This window comes from Ursus maritimus, unplaced genomic scaffold (genome assembly GCF_017311325.1).
Source record: "Ursus maritimus isolate PB19 unplaced genomic scaffold, ASM1731132v1 scaffold_30, whole genome shotgun sequence".
In the NCBI taxonomy this organism is placed as follows: Eukaryota; Metazoa; Chordata; class Mammalia; order Carnivora; family Ursidae; genus Ursus; species Ursus maritimus.
The window spans coordinates 4085756-4111294 of NW_024425564.1; the positions used below are offsets into that span (position 1 = coordinate 4085756).

At 43.8% G+C, this 25539-nt stretch overlaps 1 protein-coding gene across 1 annotated transcript in view; it reads left to right on the forward strand.

The window, feature by feature from the left end:
- The first annotated feature begins 13543 nt into the window (after positions 1–13543).
- Positions 13544–25539, forward strand: part of LOC103665476 (diphosphoinositol polyphosphate phosphohydrolase 1) — a 105675-nt gene continuing 93679 nt past the window's right edge. The window contains exon 1 of the mRNA XM_040644740.1: positions 13544–13849. Coding sequence (XP_040500674.1) covers positions 13751–13849 — 99 coding nt within the window. The 5' untranslated portion in view covers positions 13544–13750. The remainder of the gene's footprint in view (positions 13850–25539) is intronic.

Genomic DNA, 25539 nt, shown 5'->3' on the forward strand with positions numbered 1-25539 from the left:
GAAGGCTATGGGTCTGCTGTGACCGGTGGGTCACCACGACCATCTGAAGTAAACCTCACAGTTTGGGCTAACAGCATGAAGCAATGGTGGCTGGCCCAGGTGGTGCCCCGTGGAGTATCGGAGAAGGCTGGGGCTTCCTTTGCCTGGTCTAGGAAGTGTCTTATTTTCAGTTCTTTTGTTTTTTAGCTTTATTGAGGTATAATGGACATATAATAAAGTGCATATGTTTAGACATCCAATCTGATCAATTTTTACGTACGGGTATGCTCATGAAATCAAGATAACGAACATATCCATCACTCCGGAAGTCTCCTTCTGTTGGTTTGTAACCCCTCGCTCTTCCCCACCCTCATCTCCAGGAAAACAGCGCTCTGCTTTCTGTCATACAGGTAAGTTTGCGTTTTCTAGAGTCTTATAAGAATGGCGTTGTAAGGAGTGCATTCTTCTGTAGTGCGCGCTCTTCGGCTTCGCGCCATTGTTTCGAGATTCACTGGTGGTGTTGCCTCAGTAGTTCTTCCTTACTGCTGGGTGTGTGTTCCGCTGTGTGGACATACCGCACATCTTTAATCATTCGCCTGTCGGTGGGCCTTGGAGCTGTTCCCAGTTTTTGGCTATTGTGACCAACGCTGCTATGAACACCCATGTGCAAGTTCTTGTGTGGACCTATATTTTCAGTTCTCCTGGGTACCTACTGAGGAATAGAGTCGCTGGGTCCTACGGTACTCTTTCCCAGGGCGGCCGCCCCATCTCACATTTCCCATCCGCAGTAGGTGAGTTTCAGTTGCTTCTCCTCTTCACCAGTACTTGGCCTGTTCAGTCTTTTTATCAGAGCCATTCTAGTAGGTGCGAAGAGCTTGGATTCTATCCCGCAGATGATAGAGAGCTGATTAACAATGTAAAGGTGAGGATTGATGGGCCCAGGAGGGCTGGCTGCTTGGCAAATACTTGAAACCCTCCCCTCTTGCAGGAAATAGGAGGCTGAATCTGGGTCGGCACGGTGACCACACTGGGGCACTGAGTGGTCACGGGTAAACCACTCCGTTGGTAGTGACCACAAGACACATTAAGCCTGCTACCGGGAAAGGGAGGGGGCGAATCCATCATTTGATTGCTCAGTTTTAGAAAGGGAAACTAGGACAGAATGAGGGCATTAAGGGGGAGAAATGAAAGGAATTGTTTAAAAAGTTACAGCCCATAGAAAGCCTGGAGCCGATTTCTTTTTAAAAGTGCTTTATTGGAAACCCGTGATAAATGCATGGCACAAATCCAAAGGAACAGCCACTTGAAAAATAAGCCCTGCATGGTTTGCTGCCATATCAAAGAGGCCATTGTGAGGAAAAGGGCATCTTTAAAAATAAACAAATACTAAGCGGGAGAGGATACCCAAGCCCAGGGAATAAGGAGACCTTAAAACAGAGAAAAAAAAAAAATGTGGCAGCTAAGGATCAAATGGCATTAAAAATCTTTGAGGAGTACCAGCAAAAACTGTCCAAGTAAATAGCTCTAGCTTATTTAAGTGGGTGAAAAAGGGAAAAGCAGGAAGTCAGTGTGAGCCTCCGGGCATCAGTTCATTCATGTGCAAAAAGTGTCCTAGGGGAATGAACAGTCAGCCGACTCTGTGACATCTTTGCCTCCATCGCACAATTTCCCTTTCCCTCAAAATGAACAACCACAACTTTTTATTATGGAAAATTTCGAATGTATATAAAATAAACATAAGATGGTCACATCGCCACAGGGAAGCAATGGAACCTTGCCCTCACTTAAAAAGATCTCCCATGCTGCCTGGTTGTGGTTGACACCTTGGCAACCGATGTCTTTGTCTCTAATTCTGCCTTTTCCAGAATACTAGATAAATAAATGGAACCATTTATCTAATGTTTCTGTCTGGCTTCTTTTGCTCAGCCTCATGTTTTGAGATTCACCCAGAATGTTGTATGTACGAGTAGTTGGTTCTCTTTTATTGTTGAGTACTATTCCATTGGGTGGACGTATAACAGTTGATTTAGTCATCTTGATTTCTTTTTTTTTTTAAGTAAACTCTATGCCCAACATGGGGCTTGAACTCATGACCCCAAGATCAAGAGTCCCATGCTCTACTGCCTGAGACAGCCCAGTCTGAGACCCCAGTCATCTTGATTTTTTTCTTTGTGCAGGCATTTTTGGGGTAAAAATTGAAACATACAGATCTTAACTCCTTCCTTTTTTTTTTTTTTTTTTTTAAAGATTTTGTTTATTCACTTGTCAGAGAGAGAGAGCACACACAAGCAGGGTTAGTGGCAGGCTCCCTGCTAAGCAAGGAGCCTGATGCGGGACTTGATCCCAGGACCCTGGGATCATGATCCAAGCTGAAGGCAGATGCTTGATGGACTAAGCCACCCAGGGGCCCCCATCCTTTTTTTTTTTTTTTTTTAAGACTGATTTGTTTTTTTAGAGAGAGTGTGTGAGTGGGGGTAGGGGCAGAGGGAGAGAGAGAATCTCAAGCAGATGCCCTGCTGAGCATGGAGCCCAGTGTGGGGCTGGATCTTACAATCCTGAGATCGTGACCCAAGCTAAAATCAAGAGCCAGATGCCCAACCTACTGAGCCATCCAGGCGCCCCCCCATCCTTTTGAGAATGGATATAACCATGTAACTCACACCCCTGAGAAAGAGAAAAACAGCCCCTGACATCCAGGAACTGGCCTCACCCTTACAGGAAGTGTTTGAAGTTGGCCTGGCACTCACGGTGAGACCCTGTTGTTCTCCTCTTGGACATAAACAATGCTGTCAAACAGCACCACCAAACAAGGTCACTTTGTGACTCTGAGGAAGTAGACAAAAAAATCAAGACTTCTATTTTTTAATATCTTTTTAAGATTATTTTAGAGAGAGAGCACACGTGAGCAGAGGAGAGGGGCAGAGGGAGAGAGAGAATCCTCAAGCAGGCTCCCTGTTGAGCATGAAGCCTGACATGGGTCTCGATCCTAGGACCCTGAGATCATAACCTGAGCTGAAATCAACAGTTAGATGCTTAACCGACTGAGCCTCCCAGGCACCCCAAGACTGTTTTATAATTTTGTCTAAGGACAGACAAAAATGAGTTCATGGTGAAAAGTACTGAAATACCAAAGTTGCCCTCTCCCAGCTCAGAGGAGTAGACTGCTACTTCTCTACCAGTTATAACTTGAGCCATGTTCATTCCAGCCTCTTTCTAAGTAAGATTTTTGAAGATACTAATCACAGAATTATCTTGCTTTATGATAGCATCCAACCCAGAGCAGAGCCCTGCTTTCTTTAAACCTCCCCCAAATCACCCAACACAAGCCCAAATCCTATAATAAATCATTCTTAACTCATTCTTGAGACACTCTCTGCTTCTCCATGGTATGTATTCTCCCTCATTGCAATGAGCCAAAAAACCAACTTTGTTCAACTACAAATGTGTCCTTGGTCTTTGGCTGGAGGGCATTGACTCCCCTGTCAGATACAGAACATTTCACTTCCCTGTGGACACCTGTGTTGTTTGGTTCTTGTGAATAAAGCTGCTGAGAACATCTGGTAAAGTCTTCTCATGAACATACGTTTTCATTCTTGCTAGGTGTATTAGTTTTCTATTGCTGCTGAACGAATTATCACAAACTTAGTGGCCTAAAACAACACAAGATGACCTTACACTTCTGATGGTCGGAGGTCCAAAATGGGTCAGCAGGCCTGCGTTTCTCCATCAGCTTTGAGGAGAATCTGTTCTCTTGCCTTGTCCAGCTTCTAGAAACCACCTGCACGCCATGGCCCCTTCTCCATCCTGAAGCCAGTGGGTTAGCATCTTTAAATCTGCTCTCTACTTTGGTGACCACATCTCTGTCTCTGAAGCTCCTATCTCCCTCTTTAAAGACTCCTTATAAGGACCTGCATTGGGCCCACCCAGAAAATACATGATAATATCTCCAACTTGACATCCTGAATTTACTTCTGCAAAATCCCTTTTCCCATGTAAGACAATGTATTCACCGGTTCTGGGGATTAGGATGTGGACATCTTTGGGGGGGTCATTATTCTGCCTATCACACTGGGTAAATACGCCCAGGAGTGGAATTGCCTTGTTATTAGGTAAATATATGTTTAGCTTTATAAGACACTGTCCGCCAAAGTGTCTGTCAGCAATGCATGAGAGTTCCAGAAAACTCAAGATCCTCACCATCATTTGATACTGCCAGTGTTTTTTATTTTAGCCATTCTAATAGACATGTATAAAATGAGAAATTACACAGAATCAAAGAATAATTACACACATTCAAAATAGATGTAGTGGTATCTCATTGTAGATTTAATTTGTACTTTGCTCATTACCAATGATATTGAAGACTTTTTCTTGTGCTTATTGGCCATTTGTGTATTTTTCTTTATATCTAATCAACAACTTTGCCCCTTTAAAAAAAAAGATTTATTTATTGGGGCACCTGGGTGGCTCAGTTGGTGAAGCGTCTGCCTTCTACTCGGGTCATGATCTCAGGGTCCTGGGATCGAGCCCTACTTTGTGCTCTCTGCTCAGCAGGGAGTCTGCTTCTCCCTCTCCCACTGTCCCTCCTCCCTGCTCATCCCTCTCTCTCTCTCTCAAATGAATAAATGAAATCTTTAAAAAAATAAAATAAAATAAAATAAAATAAAATAAAATATGTGTTTATTTATCTTTAGAGATAGATGTGATGGGGAGAGGGGCAGAAGGAGAGGGAGAGAGAATCCACACACACTCCCCACTGAGCGCAGAGCCTGACACTGAGCCTAAATCAGGAGTCCATTGCTCAACCAACTGAGCCACCCAGGTGCCCCAATTTTGCCCATTTTTTGAGTTTGTCTTTTTTCTTATTAATGGCAGGAATTCTTCACATAAACTAGATACAAGTCTTTTGTCAGTAATACTTTTAATATTATTACCGATAATAAAATTTTGTGAATATTTTCTCACAGTCTGTGGCTTGATTATCAATTTTTTTCTTTTTTCTTTTTTTAAGTAAATTCTACCCCCAACATGGGGCTTGAACTCATGACCCTGAGATCAAGAGTTGCATGCTCTACGTACTGAGCCAGCCAGGCACCCCATGGCTATCCATTTTCTGATGAGCCGAATTTTAAAATTTTGATGAGATCCAATTTATCATATTTTTCTTTTAGTGTTATTGCTTTCTGGGTCCTACTCAGTAATCTTTGCTTAACCTCAGGCCCTGGAAATATTCCCTATGATTTCTTCTAAAATTTTTATAGTTTTAATGTTTACAGTTAGCTTTATGATCCATCTTGAATTAATTGTGGAGAGTGTCAGGTAGGTGTCAAGGTTCATTATTTTTCATGCAAATTTCCAGTTGTTCCAGCACTATTAGTTGAAATATTTTCTTTTTCATTGAAATCAGTTGATTATATAAGCATGAGTTGATTTCTGCACTCTATTCTGTATAATTTCATATCTATCTTGAATTCAAATCACAGTCTTGATTACTATGGCTTTTGAGTTTTAGTCAGATTAAGTCCCCCAGCATTTTTCTTTTTCAAGATTGTATTGGCATTTTACATTTCTATGTAAATTTTAGAATCAGTTTGTCAATTTCTGAAAAGAAAAATTGCTCTCCATGATTTTGATTGGGATTGCTTTGACTATATGGATCAATCTGGGGAGAAGTGACTTTTTGTTTTTAAAGATTTTATTTATTTATGTGACAGAGAGACAGCCAGCAAGAGAGGGAACACAGCAGGGGAGTGGGAGAGGGAGAAGCAGGCTCCCAGCGGAGGAGCCCGATGTGGGACTCGATCCCGGAAGGCCAGGATCACGGCCTGGGAGAAGTGACTTCTTAACAGTGTCAAGTCTCTCAGTCCATTCACACGACATCTCTCTCCATTTATTTAGATCTTCTTCAATCTCTCTCAACAAAACTTTATAATTTTTTAAAAAGATTTTATTTATTTATTTATTTATTTATTTATTTGAGAGAGAGAGCACACAAGCATGAGGAGGGGGAGGAACAGTGGGGGAAAGAATCTTAGGCAGACTCCCCACTGAGCACAGAGCCTGATGTGGGCTCCATCTCATGACCCTGAGATCATGACCTGAGCCAAAACCAAGAGTCGGATGTTTAACTGACTGAGCCGCCCAGGCACAACCCAAATTTTGTAATGTTTAGGGTAAAGTCTTTTGTTAAATATATTTCTGAGTCTTTTTGTGATATTTTAAATGGGATTGTTTTATTTTATTTTATTCTCCAATTGTTTTTCGCTAGGATATTAAAAGTGATTGGCTTTTAGATTTTTAAATTAAGACGTAATAAACATACAATAAAATGCAGAGGTCTCAGATATTCAGTACAATGAGTTTGACAATTGCTCACACCTGTAGAACCACTGCATAAAACAAGAGATAAAACATTTCATTCCCCTGGAATGTTTTCTTCTGTCTTTTTCCGGCCAATTCCTTTTCCAACCCGCCTACAACCACTATCAGATTTCTTTTACCACTAATTAGTTTGGTCTGTGTTTAAATTTTATATAATGGAATTATGTAATATATATATTTTTAAATGGCTGGCTTTTTCACTTAACATAATATTTGGGGAATTATCTGTATTGTTGCATGTATTCATATTTAGTTAGTTTTATCAAAGTATAGTTGACAAACAATATTATGTTAGTTTCAGGGGTACGACATAGTGATTCAACATTTATATACATTGTGAAATGATCACCTTAGTAAGTCTAGTTACTAATGGTCACCTAAAATTATTACAAATTATTAACTATATTCCCTATGCTGTAGCTTATAGCCCAAGACTCGTTTTAAAATTGAAAGTCTGCACCTCTTCATCCCCTTCACCTATTTCTGCCCATTTCCCTCTCTCTCCTCTGGGATCCCTATAATGCCATTGTTGGGACACTCGATGTTTGGTGTACCAGTGGTCCCTTCCAATAGCCTCATGTTTTTTTAAAATTCTTTTTTCTTTTTGCTCTTCAGCTTGGCTGATTTCTGCTACCCTGTCTTCCAGATCCCTGATCTATTCTTCTGCATCCTCTAATCTTCTGTTGAGCCCCCTGCTGTATTTTTCATTTCAGTTATTTTATCCTTCAGCTCTCTGTTTCTTTTATGTATTTTCTGTCTCTTTTTTGAAGTTCTCACTGTGTTCAGCCGCTCTTCTCTTGGGTTTGGTGAGCATTTATGACCATGACTTTTCAACTCTATCGGGTGGCTTGCTTAGCTTCATTTCACTTAGTTCTTTTTGTGAGATTTTGTCTTGTTGTTCTGTTTGGAACATATTCCTCTGTCTCTTCATTTTGCTTGACCCTCTGTGTTTGTTTCCATGTATTAGGTAAATCAGCTATGTATCTTGGTCTTGAAGAGGTGGCCTTATGTAGAAGGCATCCTCTGGGGCTCAGAAGTACGGTCCCTCCTGGTCACCAGAACCAGGTGCCTCAAGGGTATCCCTTCTTGTGGTTGGGCTGCAACTGCTGTGGGTGTTCTGGTTCATGAGGTTGGTCCCCAGCCGGCCGGCTGTGATGTCTGGATGTAGGTGCCGGAGTGTGCTGGTGGGCAGGGCTGGCTCTCATCCCCCCATGGGAGCCAGTCCAAGCTGAGGCTGCCCATTGGCTGCAGCAGGATGGAAGCCACTTTGCGTGGTGGGCTGCCAGGGTGGGTGGGCTGGGTAGGGCAGGCTCACCGTGGCATACCTGGCAGGGTGAGGGGTGCTAGCAAGGTAGATGGAGAGTGTCAGAAATTGTGCCCACCTGTGCCAGGCCAGCTAGACAGAAAGAGGGTGAGAAAAACGGTGCCTGCCAGTGCTTCCATTCCCAGAGAAAGGTCCTACGGATCCTTGCCCCTCTGGCACATGCCTTAAAATTAGTCAATAAATGTCCTTCTCATACGGCCTAAGAGCTTTTCAAACGGCTGTCTCTGTGCTGGGTTCAGAGCAAGTAAGTTTGTTCAAGTGCCCTTTAAGACAGAGTCTTGGTTTCCTGTGGCCCTCTGCTCTCCGAGTCAAGCCCTGCTGACTTCCTGAGCCAGGTATTGCATGGACTCATCTTTCTGGTGCAGGTCTCCAGGGCAGGGGCGCCTGATGTGGGGCTTGAACTCCTCCCTCCTCAGGGAGGACCTCCGCATTTGTGTTATGCCTCCTGCTTGTGGGTCCCTGTGCTGAGGCTGTGGGTCCTGACCAGACCACGTCTCTGCCCCTCCTACCTTTCGATGTGGCTTTTTCTTTATATCTTTAGCTGTGGAAGAGCTATTCTGCTAGTCTTCAGGTCCTTCTCAGAAAGAGTTGCTCTAGCCTTTGTCGTCTCTGTGGGGGGAGGTGAGCTCATCCTGCTCCCAGCTCCATCATCCTGCTCCTTCTCCTCCCGGTTCATTTTAGTTTATTGTTCGGTAGTATTCCATTGAATCAATACACCTCTATTTATCCATTCTCCTACTGATGCACATTTGGGCTCCTTCCAGGTTGAGGCTATCATGACTAGGGCTGCTACTAACTTTCCTGCTCATTTTTTGATGAACATTTGTCTTCATTCTCTTGGGTAAATAATTAGGACTAGGCATGTTTTTAACTTGCTGAGAATGTTCTAAATAGTTCTTCAGTGTTGTTGTTTCATTGTACAACCACTACACAACAATTGTATGACAGTCTCAGCCGCTCCATATCCTAGCTAGTCAATGTTTACTATTGTCTTTTTTTATTTTACTCATTCTAGTGTGAACTTGTATTTCATTGTAGTTTTGGTTCACAGTTACCTGGTAAATGATCTTAAGCACTTTTTTTAAATGTGCCTGTTAGACGTTTTTTAAAAAGATTGTATTTATTTGAGAGAGAGAGAGACAGTGGCAGAGGGAGAAGCAGGCTCCCTGTTGAGCAAGGAGCCTTCTGCAGGACTCGATCCCAGAACCCTGAGATCATGACTGAGCTGAAGGCAGACGCTCAACGCGCCGAGCCGCCCGGGCGCCCGTTCTCTGTGTACTTTAAACAGATGTGCGTTCCACACTCGTCGGGTGTGGTACTCTACACGCATCAATGGGGTAAAGATGATCGGTAATGTTCGGATCTTTGGCGTTCCTCCTGCTTTTTATGGAGTTGTTTTTATCATTTACTGAGAGGCTATGCAATCTCCATCTAAGATTGTGGGTTTATGTATGTCTCCTTTTACTTCTCTTTGTACTTCATAGATTTCGAGGGTTTTTTTGTTTTATTTTGTTTTTTAAAGTAATCTCTACACTCCACATGGGGCATGAACTCACAACCCCAAGATGAAGAGTCACACACTCCACCAACTGAGCCAGCCAGGCACCCCCTTCATGTATTTTGAAGCCGTTTCATATTTATAACTATCGAGTTTTCCTTATATGTTTCTCTGTCTCTCTGATGGTGTTCCATTTTTGAAGCAGACAGGGGAAAACAACTTGGTCAGGTGAGATGAGCTACAAGTATATAGTGATAAATATAGTGGCATCAAAATAGATGGGAGGCATGGGCCAAAACTTGACTGACCCTATGGAAGGGAGGAGTAAACAAGTTGAATTTTGAAACCTATTAAAAAATTTCCCCTTAGGCCTGCCCTGGAACTTGAAATCTATTTACTAGGGCTTTACCTAACAGGACTTTTGGAAGACTGGACATTTTTAGTAGAATTACATATTTGTTAAGATTAACTATTTGAGGGGCTCCTGGGTGGCACAGCGGTTAAGCGTCTGCCTTCGGCTCAGGGCGTGATCCTGGCGTTATGGGATCGAGCCCCACGTCAGGCTCTTCTGCTATGAGCCTGCTTCTTCCTCTCCCACTCCCCCTGCTTGTGTTCCTCTCTCGCTGGCTGTCTCTATCTCTGTCGAATAAATAAATAAAATCTTAAAAAAAAAAAAAAAGATGAACTATTTGAGGGGTGCCTGGCTGGCTTGGTTGGTGGTGCACGTGACATTTGATCTCAGGGTTGTGGGTTCGAGCCCCAGGTTGGGTGTAGGGATTGCTTAAAAATAAAATCTTAAAAAAACAATTATTTGATTTAAATCTATTACCACCCACTATCATCTATGGAAGGGTAGCCTATTCTTAAGAATTATCTCCTTCCCCTCTGTTAGGTATGCTGCCTGGGCTATATGGGAAATGGATGAACGAACTAGAGACCAGGTAATTTTTATGAGAGGTGTGGTAGGCGGCTTCAACTCTGGCCCCCAGCGATCTTTGCCTTCAGGTATGAGGTGTAATTTTCTCCCACACTAAGTCAGGCTGACTTACATGATCGATAGAAAGCTGTGGAACTAACAAAGTGTGACTTTCAAGGCCAGGTCATAAAAGGCATTGCAGGTCATTCAGTCTTGGAATCTTGTGCCGTTTGCTCTTGGAGGTAGCCACCCACCGCGTCGTGAGGATGAGCAGGGGGCCCCAAGGAGAAGTTCACATCCAAAGGCACTGAGCCCCCTTCCAACTGCCCGCCATGTGAGGGAGCCACACTGGAAGTCCTGCAGCGCCAGTCAAGTCTTCAGACGACAGCAGGCCCAGCCAACACCTGTCGGCAACCTCATGAGAGACACAAAGCAGAACTGCTCACTCAAGGGGCGCCTGGGTGGCACAGCGGTTAAGTGTCTGCCTTCGGCTCAGGGCGTGATCCTGGCGTTGTGGGATCGAGCCCCACATCAGGCTCCTCCGCTGGGAGCCTGCTTCTTCCTCTCCCACTCCCCCTGCTTTGTGTTCTCTCTCTCGCTGGCTGTCTCTCTCTGTCAAATAAATAAATAAAATCTAAAAAAAAAAAAGAATCGGGAGTGGCTTCTTTTTCTTTTTTTTTTTTAAGGGCACACATCTTATGTATTTATTTATTATTTTTTATTTGACAGAGAGAGAGACAGCCAGCGAGAGAGGGAACACAAGCAGGGGGAGTGGGAGAGGAAGAAGCAGGCTCCCAGCGGAGGAGCCTGATGTGGGGCTCGATCCCATAACGCCGGGATCACGCCCTGAGCCGAAGGCAGACGCTTAACCGTTGTGCCACCCAGGCGCCCCTCTACTCTCGATTCTTAACCCACAGGAATCATGAGAAATAATTAGTGATTCATTTTTAAAAAGATTTATTTGACAGAGAGCGCATGAGCACGCACGTGCGCAAGGGTGCAAGCGCTTGAGTAGGGGGAGGGGCAGGCAGAGGCAGAGGGAGAAGCAGGCTCCTAACAAAGCAGGGAGCCCGCTGCGGGGCTCGATCCCAGGACCCTAGGACCATGACCTGAGCTGAAGGCAGATGCTTAAGCTACTGAACCACCCAGGCGCCCCATGATTCATGTTTTAAGCCACTAAGTTTTGAGATTTGTTATGCTTAGGTACCTCGTACAAAAGCAAAGATCAGAAACAGTAGGTGCTCCTGGGGGACTTGATGGGATGAATGAGGTAGTCCTAGGAGGGGGGAGGAGAGAAAGGCAAGCTAAAAGAGCAGGATGGACTAAGGGACCTATAAAAACCAATTTTTGCATTTTGTCATTTCACCCAGGATTCACCCTAAAAAGTTATTAGATAATCCCTGAAATGTGGGATCAGGAGAATGCTACATGACCTTCATTCAGAGGACAGATTGTAGGCGGTCATGGGGGGTGTTCCCACAGACAAGTGATTAAGCTCTATAATCAAGATCAGGTCTGGCAGGGCAGTAGTTGTTCTCCCATTAATAAACTTTTGTTGAAGTGGGATAACTGCTGAGTGAAGTGAGCAAGGATAGGTGAGACCCAGACCCTGCCTTCAATAAGTTTGAAATATGCGATCGGCATCCTTATTGTCTTTCCTCTGCTGTTCTGAGACCTGGAATGCCATTTGCAATTCTGCTCTCAACCCTAAGAAAGTGGCAGATAGTACTGTGTAGCTGTCTAGCTGCCGGAGTGATTGTACTCAGACAACTTTTCTGGGAAGGCTTTGGCAACAGGCAGCAAAAGCCATAAATATGTTCCTATCCCCCCTTGATCTGCCTCTGGGAATTTATCTTGAGGGAATATCTGAAATAGGGATAAGGATTTATGTACAGGGACATTCATTACTGTTCTAATGAAATACAGGGCACAACCTGAGCTTCTAACAATGAGGAAAAGATAAAATAATTGATGGTGCATCCCTATGATGGACTATCAGGTAGTAATTAGAAATGGTATTAAAAAAAAAGTTAACAGCCGAGAGGGATAGACCAGTCCAAAAAAAAAAAAAAAAAGCAGGCTACAGATCTCTACAGAATGTGTTCAAAGATACATGACTTAGTTTTTTATGCCCTCTATATTTTTCAATTTTTTTGACAACGAACACGTTACAGGATTTCTACAGCCACAACTTTTTTCCTCCTTCCTTTTAGAAACCTAATGGCAGAAGAGAAAGCTAGAAAGACAACCAAAATGACCAAGATTTGGGGAATTCTATTGCATGAGGACTGACCCAAATTAACTGAAAACCGCGCATTTTATGTGGCAAGGGTTAAGTGAAATGTCAATATTAGCTGCAATGTATTAAGTGCCAAACGCCAAACAGAGGTAAATAAATGATGTAACTGAGATTCCAACTAAGGTTTGGTTTCAAATCCTGATTTTTTGACTGTGCTAAATACAAGCAAATTAAAGAGGGCAGTAAGCAACTCAGACAATCTGCACGGGATTTACACCACGTTCGGGGACGGGCATGGCATTATGTTTGGCCTGGGCTGCTGAGAACATTCAAAGGTTATATTCCATTTTTCCTTGCTCCACAGCGTCTGGCTATATATTTTCCCCTGGAGAATCTGTTTGACATCCACAATATATAGTCCTCACTGATTGCCAGAAACGATGATGTCTTACGATTTGTATTATGTATCTTCCTTTTCTGGCCCTCCTGTTTACCTTAACAGGAAGCATTTGTTTTTTGCACCAGTCAAGGGTTGCAGGATAAACATCCGTTAGTGCCCCAGCAAGTAAGACTTGGAGGGCTTCTGGATGTTAATGCCATGTGCACAACGCCCCCCCCCCCCATTCCCCTCACTCCCGTTGCCCCGCAGTGCTTAATCCTAGGTATCTCAGGTTGCACACTTCAGAGCATTTTAACTGCATCCCACTTTTCCCTCCAGACGTTCCCCTTCACCCCCACCCAGATGAACGGGCAAGGCCAAGGCGGGGCGGCCTGACCTTGGGTCATCTTCGGCCGCGGAATCGCGGCGTGACCTTGGGCAAGTCCCCGTTTCCCCCTCCGCCGAACCGCGTGGCTAGATAGTCAGGTCTCCGCTCCGGCCACCGCTCAGTCGAGCCCAGGGACCCTGAGCCCGCACCCCTTTCTCCCCCGACTTCCTCCGCGCGCTCCACCTTCCCCACCCCTACGCTCCCAGCGTTGCGGCCGCCTCCATTCGCACGGCCCTTTCATTCCAGACGCTCGTTTACGCCGCGCGGACTGGGAGGGTGCGATTCCCGGACGCGGCCTGCGCTGCGAGCGCGCGGCCGTCCCGCAGGCCCGCGCGGCTTTACGCTGCTGACGCAGCGCGCCCAAGATGGCGGCGCGGTCGTCGTCGGGGGTGGCGGCTGCAGAGGGGGCGGCGGCCGTGGCGGCAGCGGCGACGGCAGCCGTGACGGCGGCGGCGGCGCGGGGCCTGGGCCGGGGGGAATGAGGCAGCCGTGGCGGGCCAGCGGCCGAGCCGTGTAGAAGAGAAGCGGCTCCCCCTCCCTGCTTCCCTTGGCCGAGCCGGGGACGCGCGCGCGCGCCGCCGTCCGGAGCGGGCTCCCCACCCTCCACTCCCGCGACCCGCACCGCACCCCCACCCGGGCCCGGAGGATGATGAAGCTCAAGTCGAACCAGACTCGTACCTATGACGGCGACGGCTACAAGAAGCGGGCTGCGTGCCTGTGTTTCCGCAGCGAGAGCGAGGAGGAGGTGAGGCTCGGGTCGGGCGGGCCGGGGGTCGCCGGAGTCGGCGGCCGCCTCCGGCCGAGGCGCGGGGGGCGCGGCCGCTGGGGGAGGGTGTGCCGGGGCCCCGGGCAGGGCAGCTCCTCTCGGCCCGAATGAAGTTCCGAGGGAATTTCTTGAGCCAAAGAAGAGGGGGAAGGAAAAAGGACCGTGGGCGGAGGGGAAGTGGGTCCGAGCGTGGCCACACGGCATGGGTCAGGCCGAGGAAGCTTCAGAGCCGGTCGCCTGTCATAGGGGAGAGTGGCCGCGGAGAGAAGGTGGTGGGTGGGGAAGGGTGTGTGGTTTTCGGGCCAGGCCTCTAGCTTTGGATCCAGGAAGGGCAGCTCCGCACTTGTCAGCCCGCACATGTGTGCAGAGGCCGCAGTGCACGAGGCGCAGGCCGGCCCTTTGTGCCAGAGAAATAGACCACTTCACTGGCAGGTTTGGGGGTTGCCGAGGGATTATGTGTGTCTCTGAGTCTAAGGGGGGGGCGGTTAGGAAGATTTAGGGCGTTGTACAAACGCCAAAGCCAATTGTTTATTTTACAATGCGCTGGGTAGCCAGCCTTCTGGTGTAGCTGAGAAGAAAGGACGTTTGATAAGATAATCTTTATGACCTGAAAATATTTCATTTTGATTGGGAAGGCCAAAAGCAATGTTTAAGATCTTTGCCCTGACATTGCCCTATAGTAAGGCCTTTAGGATTAAATTTGCTAGCAAAATGGAAATGCTTAGAATCAGTTTCTTTTTGCATGGGGTACTTAAAAAAAATCTCAGCTTCCCAAAGCCGTTTCTGTGGTGATAAAGGGAATTTAGAGAAGGCAAACGTTTTTATAAATCCACAAAGAATAGCTGCTTTGGAAATTCGTAAGATGCCTGTGGGAAAGCGTTTCTCTCCTGTGCATGGTGGTAAAATGGCAGTTAAACTGGAAACAATGAAGGACAGTGAAATTCAATATGCTATATTCTGGCATTCAGCAGTGGGCTATCGTGGCAGCGCTGCAAGTACAGTGCATCGTGTTGAAATGGGGGGAGAGGAACTTGACCCGTTAGTTATGAAAAGAAGCTGTGATGAAAGAGACAGATGGATTGCCAAGAGTTGCTGTCCAGAGATATTTAGGAGGAAGTGGGACTTTAAATTATTGCCTGAAAAAAATTAGTAAAGCAGTAATTGTGCTGTTGAGGGACTGTGTGTGCGTGTGTGTTCCGTTTCAGCAAAACAGAAGGAAAGGAAATTTGGAAACGTATACTTTGTGTCGTATCATATATTGTAAAAGTCCCCAAAACAGATGTAATGGGGTACTAAGCAGGGCCATGCTGTGAATTATGTAGTTTTGGAATACATACTTGAGTTAAGTAAAATTGTTTGTGGTGTTTACTGCTCCAGAGGCTTTGTTCTCTTCATTATCATATCATATTATGGGAAATCAGATGGGATCACAGTCTGTTTTAACTGGAGGGAAAATTAATTAGCATAATAACATGTCTTACTACAGTACTGTGGTTAAGTCTGTGAGTACCCCAATTATAAGTAGAAGGGTGTATAATTTAGTTGTATGAATGATGCAAGACTTTGTTAAAAAAATCATACTAGAAATTGAGAACATGTGAGTATTTTGGATAAATTGGAAACTCTTCATAGATCATAAGCAAACTAAGACTTGATTTTCCGTTTTCCATTAGTTTTATTATGTACTGACATTAACAGCCTTAACATTAAAACATTTGACTGATTGTGGAGTTTCCTCTGCTGAATTTCTTTTTGAACTTTGGTTAATGAGCAGAAGATTCATGCAAATTTTTAATTACAGATTCAGTGGATGTTACAGCTAAAGGCCAGAAAGAACAAGGAAATTAATGAAATGCACCCATTTTAGACTTGTTCAGTTCAATTAAACAAGTATGCTTTGAGAGCCTACTATGGGTGCAGCACTCTATAATGTGGGATTTAAAGGTATACATCCCTCCCTGGCCAAAAAGTCGAGTACTTTTCGATGGGATCCCTTAATTGGGAGGGATTTTGGACCACAAAATAATCTCTAGGGTGCCGTTCAACTCTCAGATTACATAATTGTGTTAGAAGGGAAGTAATTTGTTAGTTCCGGGAGAACTTTTATGTTCTCAATAGAAGTGCCAGAAACTGGAAGTATTAGCTGCCACACATTGTGGGAATGTGAAATTCAAACTCAATAGGACATTCAACCCAGTTTTATTTTTTAGTGGGAACCAATGGCTTTAATCAAGATAGAATAGTTTACAGAATATTATTAGCATGAATAGTAATGTAAGTATAAAGGGACCCTGGTTAATAAATTTAATTTACTAGTGTCAGGAAACATACATACAATGTAAAGAGAAAGAGTTGGAAAATATTAACAGATAATAGATGGAATCAGACCTTTTAACATTCTGTTTTTTCAGCCCCAGAAGATTTTATTTATATGCCAGCAGTGATAGTTGAAACACTGATCCAGGTTAGGATGTGTGAACATATTGGGCAAGGTTATGGAGCAAGTTTATTGAGATACTGTTGCAAAGGAAATAGGTATGTAGGGGGGCTTAAAGCCTAGAGGGAGAGGCAGAACTACAGGCCCAACAGCATGAAGAGAATTTGTTTCCTTTACTTCAGACCTTGGGTTGCTTTTCCTGTTAGTAAACAAGAATCAGTAGGAAAGTCCCCCCACTTCAAAGTTTTTCTAATTGTTATTGACATTTTGATAAATTAAAACCTTTAAGTTTGGGGCGTTCATGATAACTAACGTATTTATTACAGTACTTTGAACCTACTAATATACAGTAGACAGTCTCTTACCCAACCTGCACTGAAACCAACTTGGTACACTGTTGTTCTCTGCGAGCTGCTGGGCCTCGTGTATCTCCCAACCGTGAGGCCTCCCAACCAATCGCGCGTTTACAAAGAATCAGTTGTCTTTATTCCTGTATTTGTTTATGTTCATCATACTTGTTATTGTAATTATGCAGTGTAATTAAATATGATGTAAGCCAGTGAAATTTGAGTTCAAAAAGAATGGTTTTGTGAGAAGTATTCTAAATGCTTTGGAATGACTCAGTAATTTCAAGTCATTAAAAGAAATTACTGCTCAATTATATGGATAAGCAAAGTGCAAAAGGTGAGAGGGAGTCTTAAAAGTCTAGAAGGACTCTGCACGGATCACTTCATGAGTGTTTTCAGGTTTTTGTTTTTCTTTATAGAAACCCGAACTGAAGGGGCGCCTAGGGTGGCTCAGTCAGTTAAGCGTTGGACTCTTGTTTTAGGTTCAGGTTATGATCCGGGGTTGTGGGATCGAACCCCGCATTGGGCTTCGTATGCGGCAGGGAGTCTGCTGGAGTCTCTCCCCCTCCCTTGTTCTGTGCCCCTCCCCCTGCTTGTACAAGTGCGCGCATGTGCTTTCTCTCTCTAAAATAAATGAATAAATCTTTAGAAACAAAACAAAACAAAAAAACCCAGAACTGGAAAACATAGGCTCTGCATAATGGGTGTGGTATATGACAGGCAACTCGCCGTTCAACAATAGACCTATACTCAAGACAAGATCTTGGACCTAAAAACAAGGATTAGAAAATAAATATACATTTATATTTGTAATCTGCCGTATCTTCCAGTTAACATCTTATAAACAATACAGAAGACCGAAACTGGTTTCTTAAGATTTTACTGTTCTGGATTGGGTAATAGGACACTCACCTTTGTCATATTATTCAACTTTGGCTCTCCGAAACCACTTCCATTTGAGATTTTCTCTTTTCCCTCTTTTTTGGGGCCTCTGTGATGACAGGAGGTGAAGGATGCTAGAGGTGGGCTTGCTTGTACTCTTGTACCCTCCCCAGAGTGGAGTGGGGGAGTGTAATGCATCTTAAATGGTTGAAATGTCTAGCAGTGTGAAATACTCTCTTAGAAAGGCCAGGGACACAGGCTGTATACCAGATGATGTCACAGTGCTTAGTGCTTAGGAAAGTTAAAGCTGTGCCTGAAGGGTCTGTTTTTACTCAGGATAAAAAATGAGTACTGATAGGATCGTCTCAGATTTCCTTGTGTATTTTTAAAAAGAAAGGACAAAACTGTCCATAAGGGTCGTAGGTTGGTTTGTTGAGCTTTTCCATCTCTTGGCAAGGGACTGCTGCTTCTCATTTTCTCAGCTCCTTGAGCTCACAAGTTTGGGTGGGGAGATGATTGATATGAAGATCCTCAGTGGGCAGAGACTCAGGTGGCCTGAGTGTTTGTCAGTAAAAATGTCCCAGAGGAGCAGATGGAAGGACGTCACTGCAGACCACACCTTCCCCTGGGCTCTAGAGAGGGGAGTAAAAGCACAGGTGGCAATCCCAGAGGCCATAACCATGGCGAAGAGCTTCCAGTAGATCCGAGGCTGGTTGGAGAGTCTTTTTGTAACATATCTTGGTCATTGTCCAGTATCACAGTGCTCTAAGATCGTGGTGGGTGCATTGATCCAGCCATCTGATTGGACATTTCTGAAGCTCATTTCTCTCAGTCTTTCCTGGAGGCTTCTCGGGGTGTGTGCTTTCCCTTGTGCCTACCTAATAATACCGGTCAGTCAGTTAGACATTTCTCCCATTACCTCCTTTTCTGACTACATTCTGAGACGTGAATTTCAGTCTGAAATCATACTGCAGTCTCCATTCTTTTCCATTCTTTGCCCTAACCTTTTTTTTTTTGCTCTTGAGTGATTCTCATTTCTCAGGAATAACGGTATTGCACATCTACTTTGTGTGAAGCGATCTCTATTTTTCTTCATAGCCCGGTACAAAAAGGAAGGGCCCTTGTTCAAGAATACATTAGTTTAGTCATTTTTTGAGAGCCCTATTATGGGCTGGTCTTTGTACAAGATCCTGGGAACACACAGGTAAATAAATCTGTGGTCCCTCATAAAGTCGAGCTGGCTGCTTGCTGTGTATCTGTGTCCATTGGCTCCTGCCTGCCCAGCAGCCTCACTCCCGCGCTTGTACTGTCTTTCCTGCTTCATTGCCTTTTCTTTACGTAATCATTCCCTTGGCGAACAGGCTAGAGTATTTCCCATCTTAAAAGAAATGCTTCCTTGCCGCATGTTCCCTCCAGCTACTATCCCATTTTTCTCTTCCCTTTCATAGAAACATTTTCCTGTACTCGCCGTGTCTACTTTCCCTCTTCCAATTTCCCTTGAAGTCATTCCAGTCGCGCACTCTTTTCTATGACTCTGCTGGAGCCAGTCTTCAAGATTACAAGTCAGCAAATCCACTGGCCAGTCCTGAATCCTTGTTACCTCCTCATTCCTTTCATTCCTTTCTTGACCCTGCTTCTAGGACATCTTTCTAGTTCTTCCCTTTCTTTCTGGTTGTTCTTTCTTAGTATTGTATTCCTCCTCATTTTCCTGAATTCTTTCATTGCAGTGCGCAAGGACGCAATCTTTGAACTACTCCCTCACCCCAGCACACACTCATACAGTAGGCGATCTCATCCGGTCCCATCTTTAAATACCATATTTATACTGATTACTTTTAACTGTCTATTTTTAGCACTAATTTCTCTCCTGAAATCAAGACTCGAATATCCTGCAATCTACTCAGTGTTTCCATTTGGATATCTGATAGGTATCTCAAACTTAAAATACCCAAACTGAATTCTTGATTCAATCCACCTAAAACCAAACAGCAACAGAAACCTGCTTCTCCTATGATTGTGCCTCTTTCAGGAAAGGAAATCTCCATGCTACCAGTTGCTCAGGTTAGAAACCTTGGAGCCATCCTTGACTTCTCCCTCTCTCATACCCACATCTAATCTGATAGCAGATCCTGCCTAGCCTTCTCTCTTTAACCTCTACTGTGTTCTTCTAGCCTAACCCGTTACTGCCTCCTGCCTGGATGACTGCTAAATCTTCGTAACTGGCCTTCCTAACTGCTTCTGTCCTTGTTCCACTAGTCTTGTCTAGCACAGCTGCTGGAGTGATTCTTCCAACACGAATGTCAGATCATGTCACTTCTCTGCTCCAGTGGCATTCTGTCTCAGTGAATCCAACATCCTAATCGTGACCTCTAAGGCTCTGGATGTTTGGGTCTCCTGCCTTGGCTCTGACCTCATCTCTTACCACTCTCCCTCTTACTCATCCCTCTCTTCCAGCCTCACTGGCCTCTGTGCTGTTTCTCCCCCATATTATCTGCATGCCTTGCTACCTTACTGTAGGTCTTTTAAGGCTTAGTTTTCACCTCATCAGACAGGTCTTTAGTGATCATGCTATAGAAAATAACGCCAGTCCATTGTCACTGTGTCTCCTGGGCTGCTTTCTAGGCAGCGCATATCACCACCAGACATGTTATGTACTCATTTGTTTGTTTCTGTTTCCTCTCACTACAGTGCAGCTAGTTTATGAGGATAGAAACTTTTGTCTGTTTTATGTACTCCTGTATCTTTGGGGCTTAGAACATAGTATATGCTCAATACTATTTGTTGACGTGGGAATGAATGAACACATTGTTCCTGCTTTTATGCACAGTGCTAGTTCTACCAATAATGTGTTGATAAAAATGTTTTAAGGAAGTCTTCTAGCTCTGGTTTCCAGTGTCTTAGGGACAGGGTGTCTGATAATGTTGAGTTATCAGCCCAGTGGGAGTGTATGTGTGATTGGTTGTAAATCTTTTCTGAATCGCAATGGATCTTCCCATGATAGGGCGCTTAGGATTTCTTTCAGATGATGAACGTGTGAGTCTGTGCCCTCTTGCAGGATTTGTGTCGGGTAGTTGATACAATGTACTGATCCCCAACCCTAGTGATGTAGTACCTGAGGAAAAAGGATTTTCATTTTGCTGATAGCCTGGAACCTTTTATTAGTAAGTAAGTAAATACGTCCACAAACTACAGTAGATACTGTTTAATGACTTTTCGGTAGTGGTTCATAGCCAACAATGTATATCAAATCTGGATTCCAAAGTTTAGTTAGTAGTAATCAATTTGCAAATGAAGGTTGATAGGAACGGTCATAAAATTTTTCTGTCATCATCATTTTGGTCTTTATCTAGGTCAAAGTGAAAGAGACATGATGTAAAGCTTGTGAGTACTGAGTCTTGAAGCATTTGATTTATGGTGGCTAACGTATGAAACAGAACAAGGGAACCGTCATAGGCAAAGAGGATAATATGTGGATAAAAAGAAGAATAAGGAATTGAATTTAGAAACAAAGTCCCCAAACTTTTAAAATTTAGTAATAAAATATATACACAATAAAATATATGCAAAGTCAACTTGCTGAATATAATCCTCTCAATACCCAAGTAGACTTCCTTGATCTAGTTTGGGAATTTCTGTCCTAAAGTGACATGGAAGCTGCTCAAGAATGTCCACAGTCTTTTTCCCAGCCTTCTTGGAACCCTTGCTGCCTAGCTTACTAAGCCTTTGAGTAGGGAAAAATGTTCGTTCTTTTTTTTTTTTTTAAGATTTTATTTAGAGAGAGAGAGAACGTGAGTGCAATTGGGTGGCAGTGGCAGAGGAATCCCACGACCCTGAGATCATGACCTGAGTCAGACGCTTAATTGATTGAGCCACCCAGGCACCCTGCAAAATGTTCATTCTTATAGTCATTCACTCATTTACTCACTCATTGTAGAAACTTTAATCGAGTACCTGCTTCCGGGCCAGACATTGTTCTTGGAATGCAGTGGTGAACAAGGCAGAATGGAAGCTCTTGCTCTTGCGAAGCTTCTGATAACAGATGCAGGGAGACAGTAAATGAGCAAAAATACTAGTGAACTTGATGATTTTAGGCAGTGGTGGTGCTGGGCAGGAAACGAATGTGTGATGGGACTGAGTGGTGGTAGGGGTGTTGGCAAATTGGGGTTCGGTAGTCTCTGAACGGCGAGGCAGAGGGAAGAGCAATTACAGAGGCCCCGAGTGGGAATGCATTTGTCAATGGGGAAAAGCAGGAAGCTGGCCAGGTTGGCTGAAGGCCAAGGGGAGGAGAGTGGTGGGAGATGTTGTAGAGGTGGGAGGGCACCATTTCCTGTGGGGCTTTGTTACTTTTCCAGCTTTCCTGGTTTTCCTTTACTCTGTCCTGTCACCGTCACTTACAGTAACCCAGCAAACAAACCAGTAACATCCCATGAAACCATCTTTCCCTTGTATGTGAGGTGTAGACATGATGGTGACAGTTGATTAGAAAAAGTTGTGCTTAAGAAATGTACAAATGGAGATGAAAGTACTGCTCTGTAATCTTTTTAAGAGATAAGTCTGAAAGGACCCAAGGAAAGACCCTAAAGTTTCTTTACACTTTCTTAGGGTAATTTAGTCAGAAGGGCTACTTTGAATAGGTAATATATGCACACAGTACAAAATTCAAAAGGCACAAAGGATATGGAACGAGTCAGGTAGTTAGCTTATAAAAGGTAATACGGCGGTGTATTGCAAATGAAAGATTGGGGGGTATTTTTGTTTAATAAAATAGAGGTTTGCTAATTTTTCCTGGAAATGTGTTTGAACCCAGGCCACTTGAGTGCCTGTGGTTTTCAGCATTTACTAGTTTTATTGAGGTTTGGTTACCTTAAGTGCCAGGGATCCTTTTAGGATGGGGAACTGCTGGGAATATAGGGGCGTGTGTGCGTGCGTGTGTGCTTGCGTGCATAGAATCAGTGTTGGCAGTGGGCTGTGTATAGCAGGAAAGTGCTGTGATGTGGAAGCTGCTTATCTAACTTGCTTTCAGGCCCCTGAAAAGCAGCTTAGCAGTTGTCTGGGTCAGACTGGGCTTGCTGATTTCTGAACTCTTACTGTTTAGACTACTCAGAGTTGACCTTTTAAGCCAAAGTACCTTCCTAGTACTGGTAGGAAGCTGTTCGCTTTAGCCATATGCTTTTGTCCCCAGCTGTGGAATGGCAAGAAGGTAGAATTCTGAGTGGAATTGTGGCTTTTCAGCTCTTCCTGAGGAACTCTGAGATAACAGAAGGCATGTGTTGGTCTCTGTCCCTATTTCCTAGCACAGAGCTCCCAATATTATTGTGATGTCCTAAGTGATAAGAACATCTCGTGTCCTAATATTGGTCTTTGTCCTCTAATCCTGAACCAGGGCTCCTGAAACTTGTAATTTCCTGGGTGATAGGAGTGTCTTTTGCTCTAATGAGGCAACTCTGGGTGGGTTCCTGGATGGGTCCTGGATGAAGGCCAGTCACTAGAAAGACCAAGCCATGATTAGAAGCTTGGAATTTTCAGCCCTGCCCCCTTTTGCCTTGAGAAGGGAGAAGGGCTGAAAGTGGAGTTAATGATCCATCATGCATAGGTGATGAAGCCACCATAAAAATCCCAGTAGTACAGGGTTCAGAGAATTTGCAGGCTGGTGAACACGTGCACACTAGGAGGGTGACACATCCCGCCTCCATGGGGCCAGAAGCTCCTTGCCCTGTGCATCTCTTCATCTGGCTGTTCATCTGTACCCTTTACCATATTCTTTAATAAACTGGTAAACATATGAAGTGTCTGTCTAAGTTCTTTGAGCCACTCTGGCAAATTAATTTAACCCACGGAGGGGGGCTGTTGGATGATAATGGGGGCTTGCGACTGGCATCTGAAAGGGTGGTGGTGGACTTGTGGGACTGAGCTCTTAATCTGTGGGAGCTGACGCTATCTCTGGGTAGAGGGATGCCACCCAGAGATAGTGCCAGAATGGAGTTACTTGTAGGACACCCAGCTGGTGTTGCAGAGACCTTCTTGGTGTCAGGGAACACCACATGTTCCATGACCGGAAGTATCAGAAGTGAAGTGTGCTTTGTGAGTAGTGGGGACTCTCAGGAAAGAAACACAGTAGAGAAGAACTAAGTTTTCCCTTTTCAAGAAGGAAGAAAACGGAGAGTTTTTCTTCTCACAGACTGTCTTAACCTTCTTTTCTAGCCCCCCAAGCCGGTGCCCCAAAATGCCAACCCAGAGCTAGGTATGGGAAACTTGACTGAAGAAGATCATCACAGTACAACCTCCTTATTTATGAACTAGAAAAGAATTACTAGAATAATACAGCCATATTCAAACGTGAGCATCAAAAGTATTTGCAAAGCAAACATGAGTGGTTTTTGTTTTTGTTTTTGTTTTCTATTTTTGACATTTTATCATTTATATTGTGTGTGCTGCTGCTGCTGCTTTCTTAGCGCAGTTAACCAGAAGCGGACTGGGCGCGGATCTGGTTATGTAGCCCAGGCAGGTAAGGCCGTGCCTTCTGTGTGCTTTATCCACATAGACTTTAAAAAGTCTTAGTGTAGGACACTTTTTAAATCTTTTTCTTTTTCTTTTTTTTCTCCAACATTGACCCTTTTAATATGTATTTGAGTTTTTTTACTTTTTATTTTTATTTTTTTATTATTATGTTCAGTTAGCCAACATATAGTACATCCTTAGTTTTTGATGTAGTTTTCTTGGCTCTTTTTCGAGATGTCAAGTTGATAATTTGATTGTCATAGAACATTATCCTACATCTGTGTATTTTGTGAGCATTTCCAAAAGGAGATACAGGGAGTGAATTTCTACTCCATGTAAAGAAAATTATTACAAAGACATTAAAAACTTAAGTCTAAAGCAAGTAGAAACAAACTTAAAGAGAAGACAAGACTATTATAAACATAAGAAAGAAATGATCCCTTAAATAGACTTTCTTCATGTATACGTAGTTGATCTCTTTGTTCATAAAACGGTAAAGAACTGCCTAGAAGGGCACCTGGCTGGCTCAGTTAGTAGAGCATGTGACTCTTGATCTTGGGGTTGTGAGTTTGAACCCCCCCATTGGGTGTAGGGGTATAGAGATTACTAAAAAAAAAAAAAAAAAAATGGTGGAAGGATAGTGATTTTTCTTTGAATATTCAAGAATCTTACTAAACTTCTTTAAGAGAAGATATGTACTTTTATTGAACATTTTGTGTATGCGAGTAGCTTGAATTAATATATTTTGAATAACTGGAACTTTAGTTATTTGATGTTTCGTTTTCTTCCTCTTTGCAGAAATGACTTGATTGTTAGACTTCTGTACAGTCATCACTTGCTAACTGTGCTGAGCCCTGACTCGGGGCCTTTTTACACCTCTCACTGGAGCGCTGATTGTTTTCCCGGGAGGTTTTGCAGTTTGGGTAGACTGCCTTTAATAATAATAGGATGAAACGTGTAGATTTTATTGGTAAAATGAATTAGAAAAATAATCCAGAGAGTTTCTGTGTGTAATAATTACATTTCTATGGTATTTTCAAAGATTCAGTAACTATTTAATAAGGACATAGCTTGGGGTCATCCTGCCAGAGACCATGAGTGATTTTTTTTTTTCCAAAAAGGAATTTTTTTTTTAAATTACAAAAATAGTTGTTGTATCTATAAAGAACACTCCAAACTGAGGAGGTAAGATGTGTAGAATATTCGAATGTGAGCTCCTGAGGAGCTGTGAGCCGTTGGCAGGATGCAGTGTAGGATGACGTAAGTTAATTAAAGAAGCGGAGAGGAGTCTTTATGGGAATTTGGAGGAGTTTGTGAAGATGAGCTGGAGTGTCAGGGACAGTTTTACGGCGTTTGTAGGGCCACACCTAGATGCCTTGGTTAGATTTGGGTAGCTGAAGGAGAAGATTCCAGGTGGGGGACATTGGGCCAGGTAGGTGACCTCATGGAAGGTCAGAAGCCTTTGGAACCCTGTTTGTCCTGAAGTGTCATGAGGACTACATGCT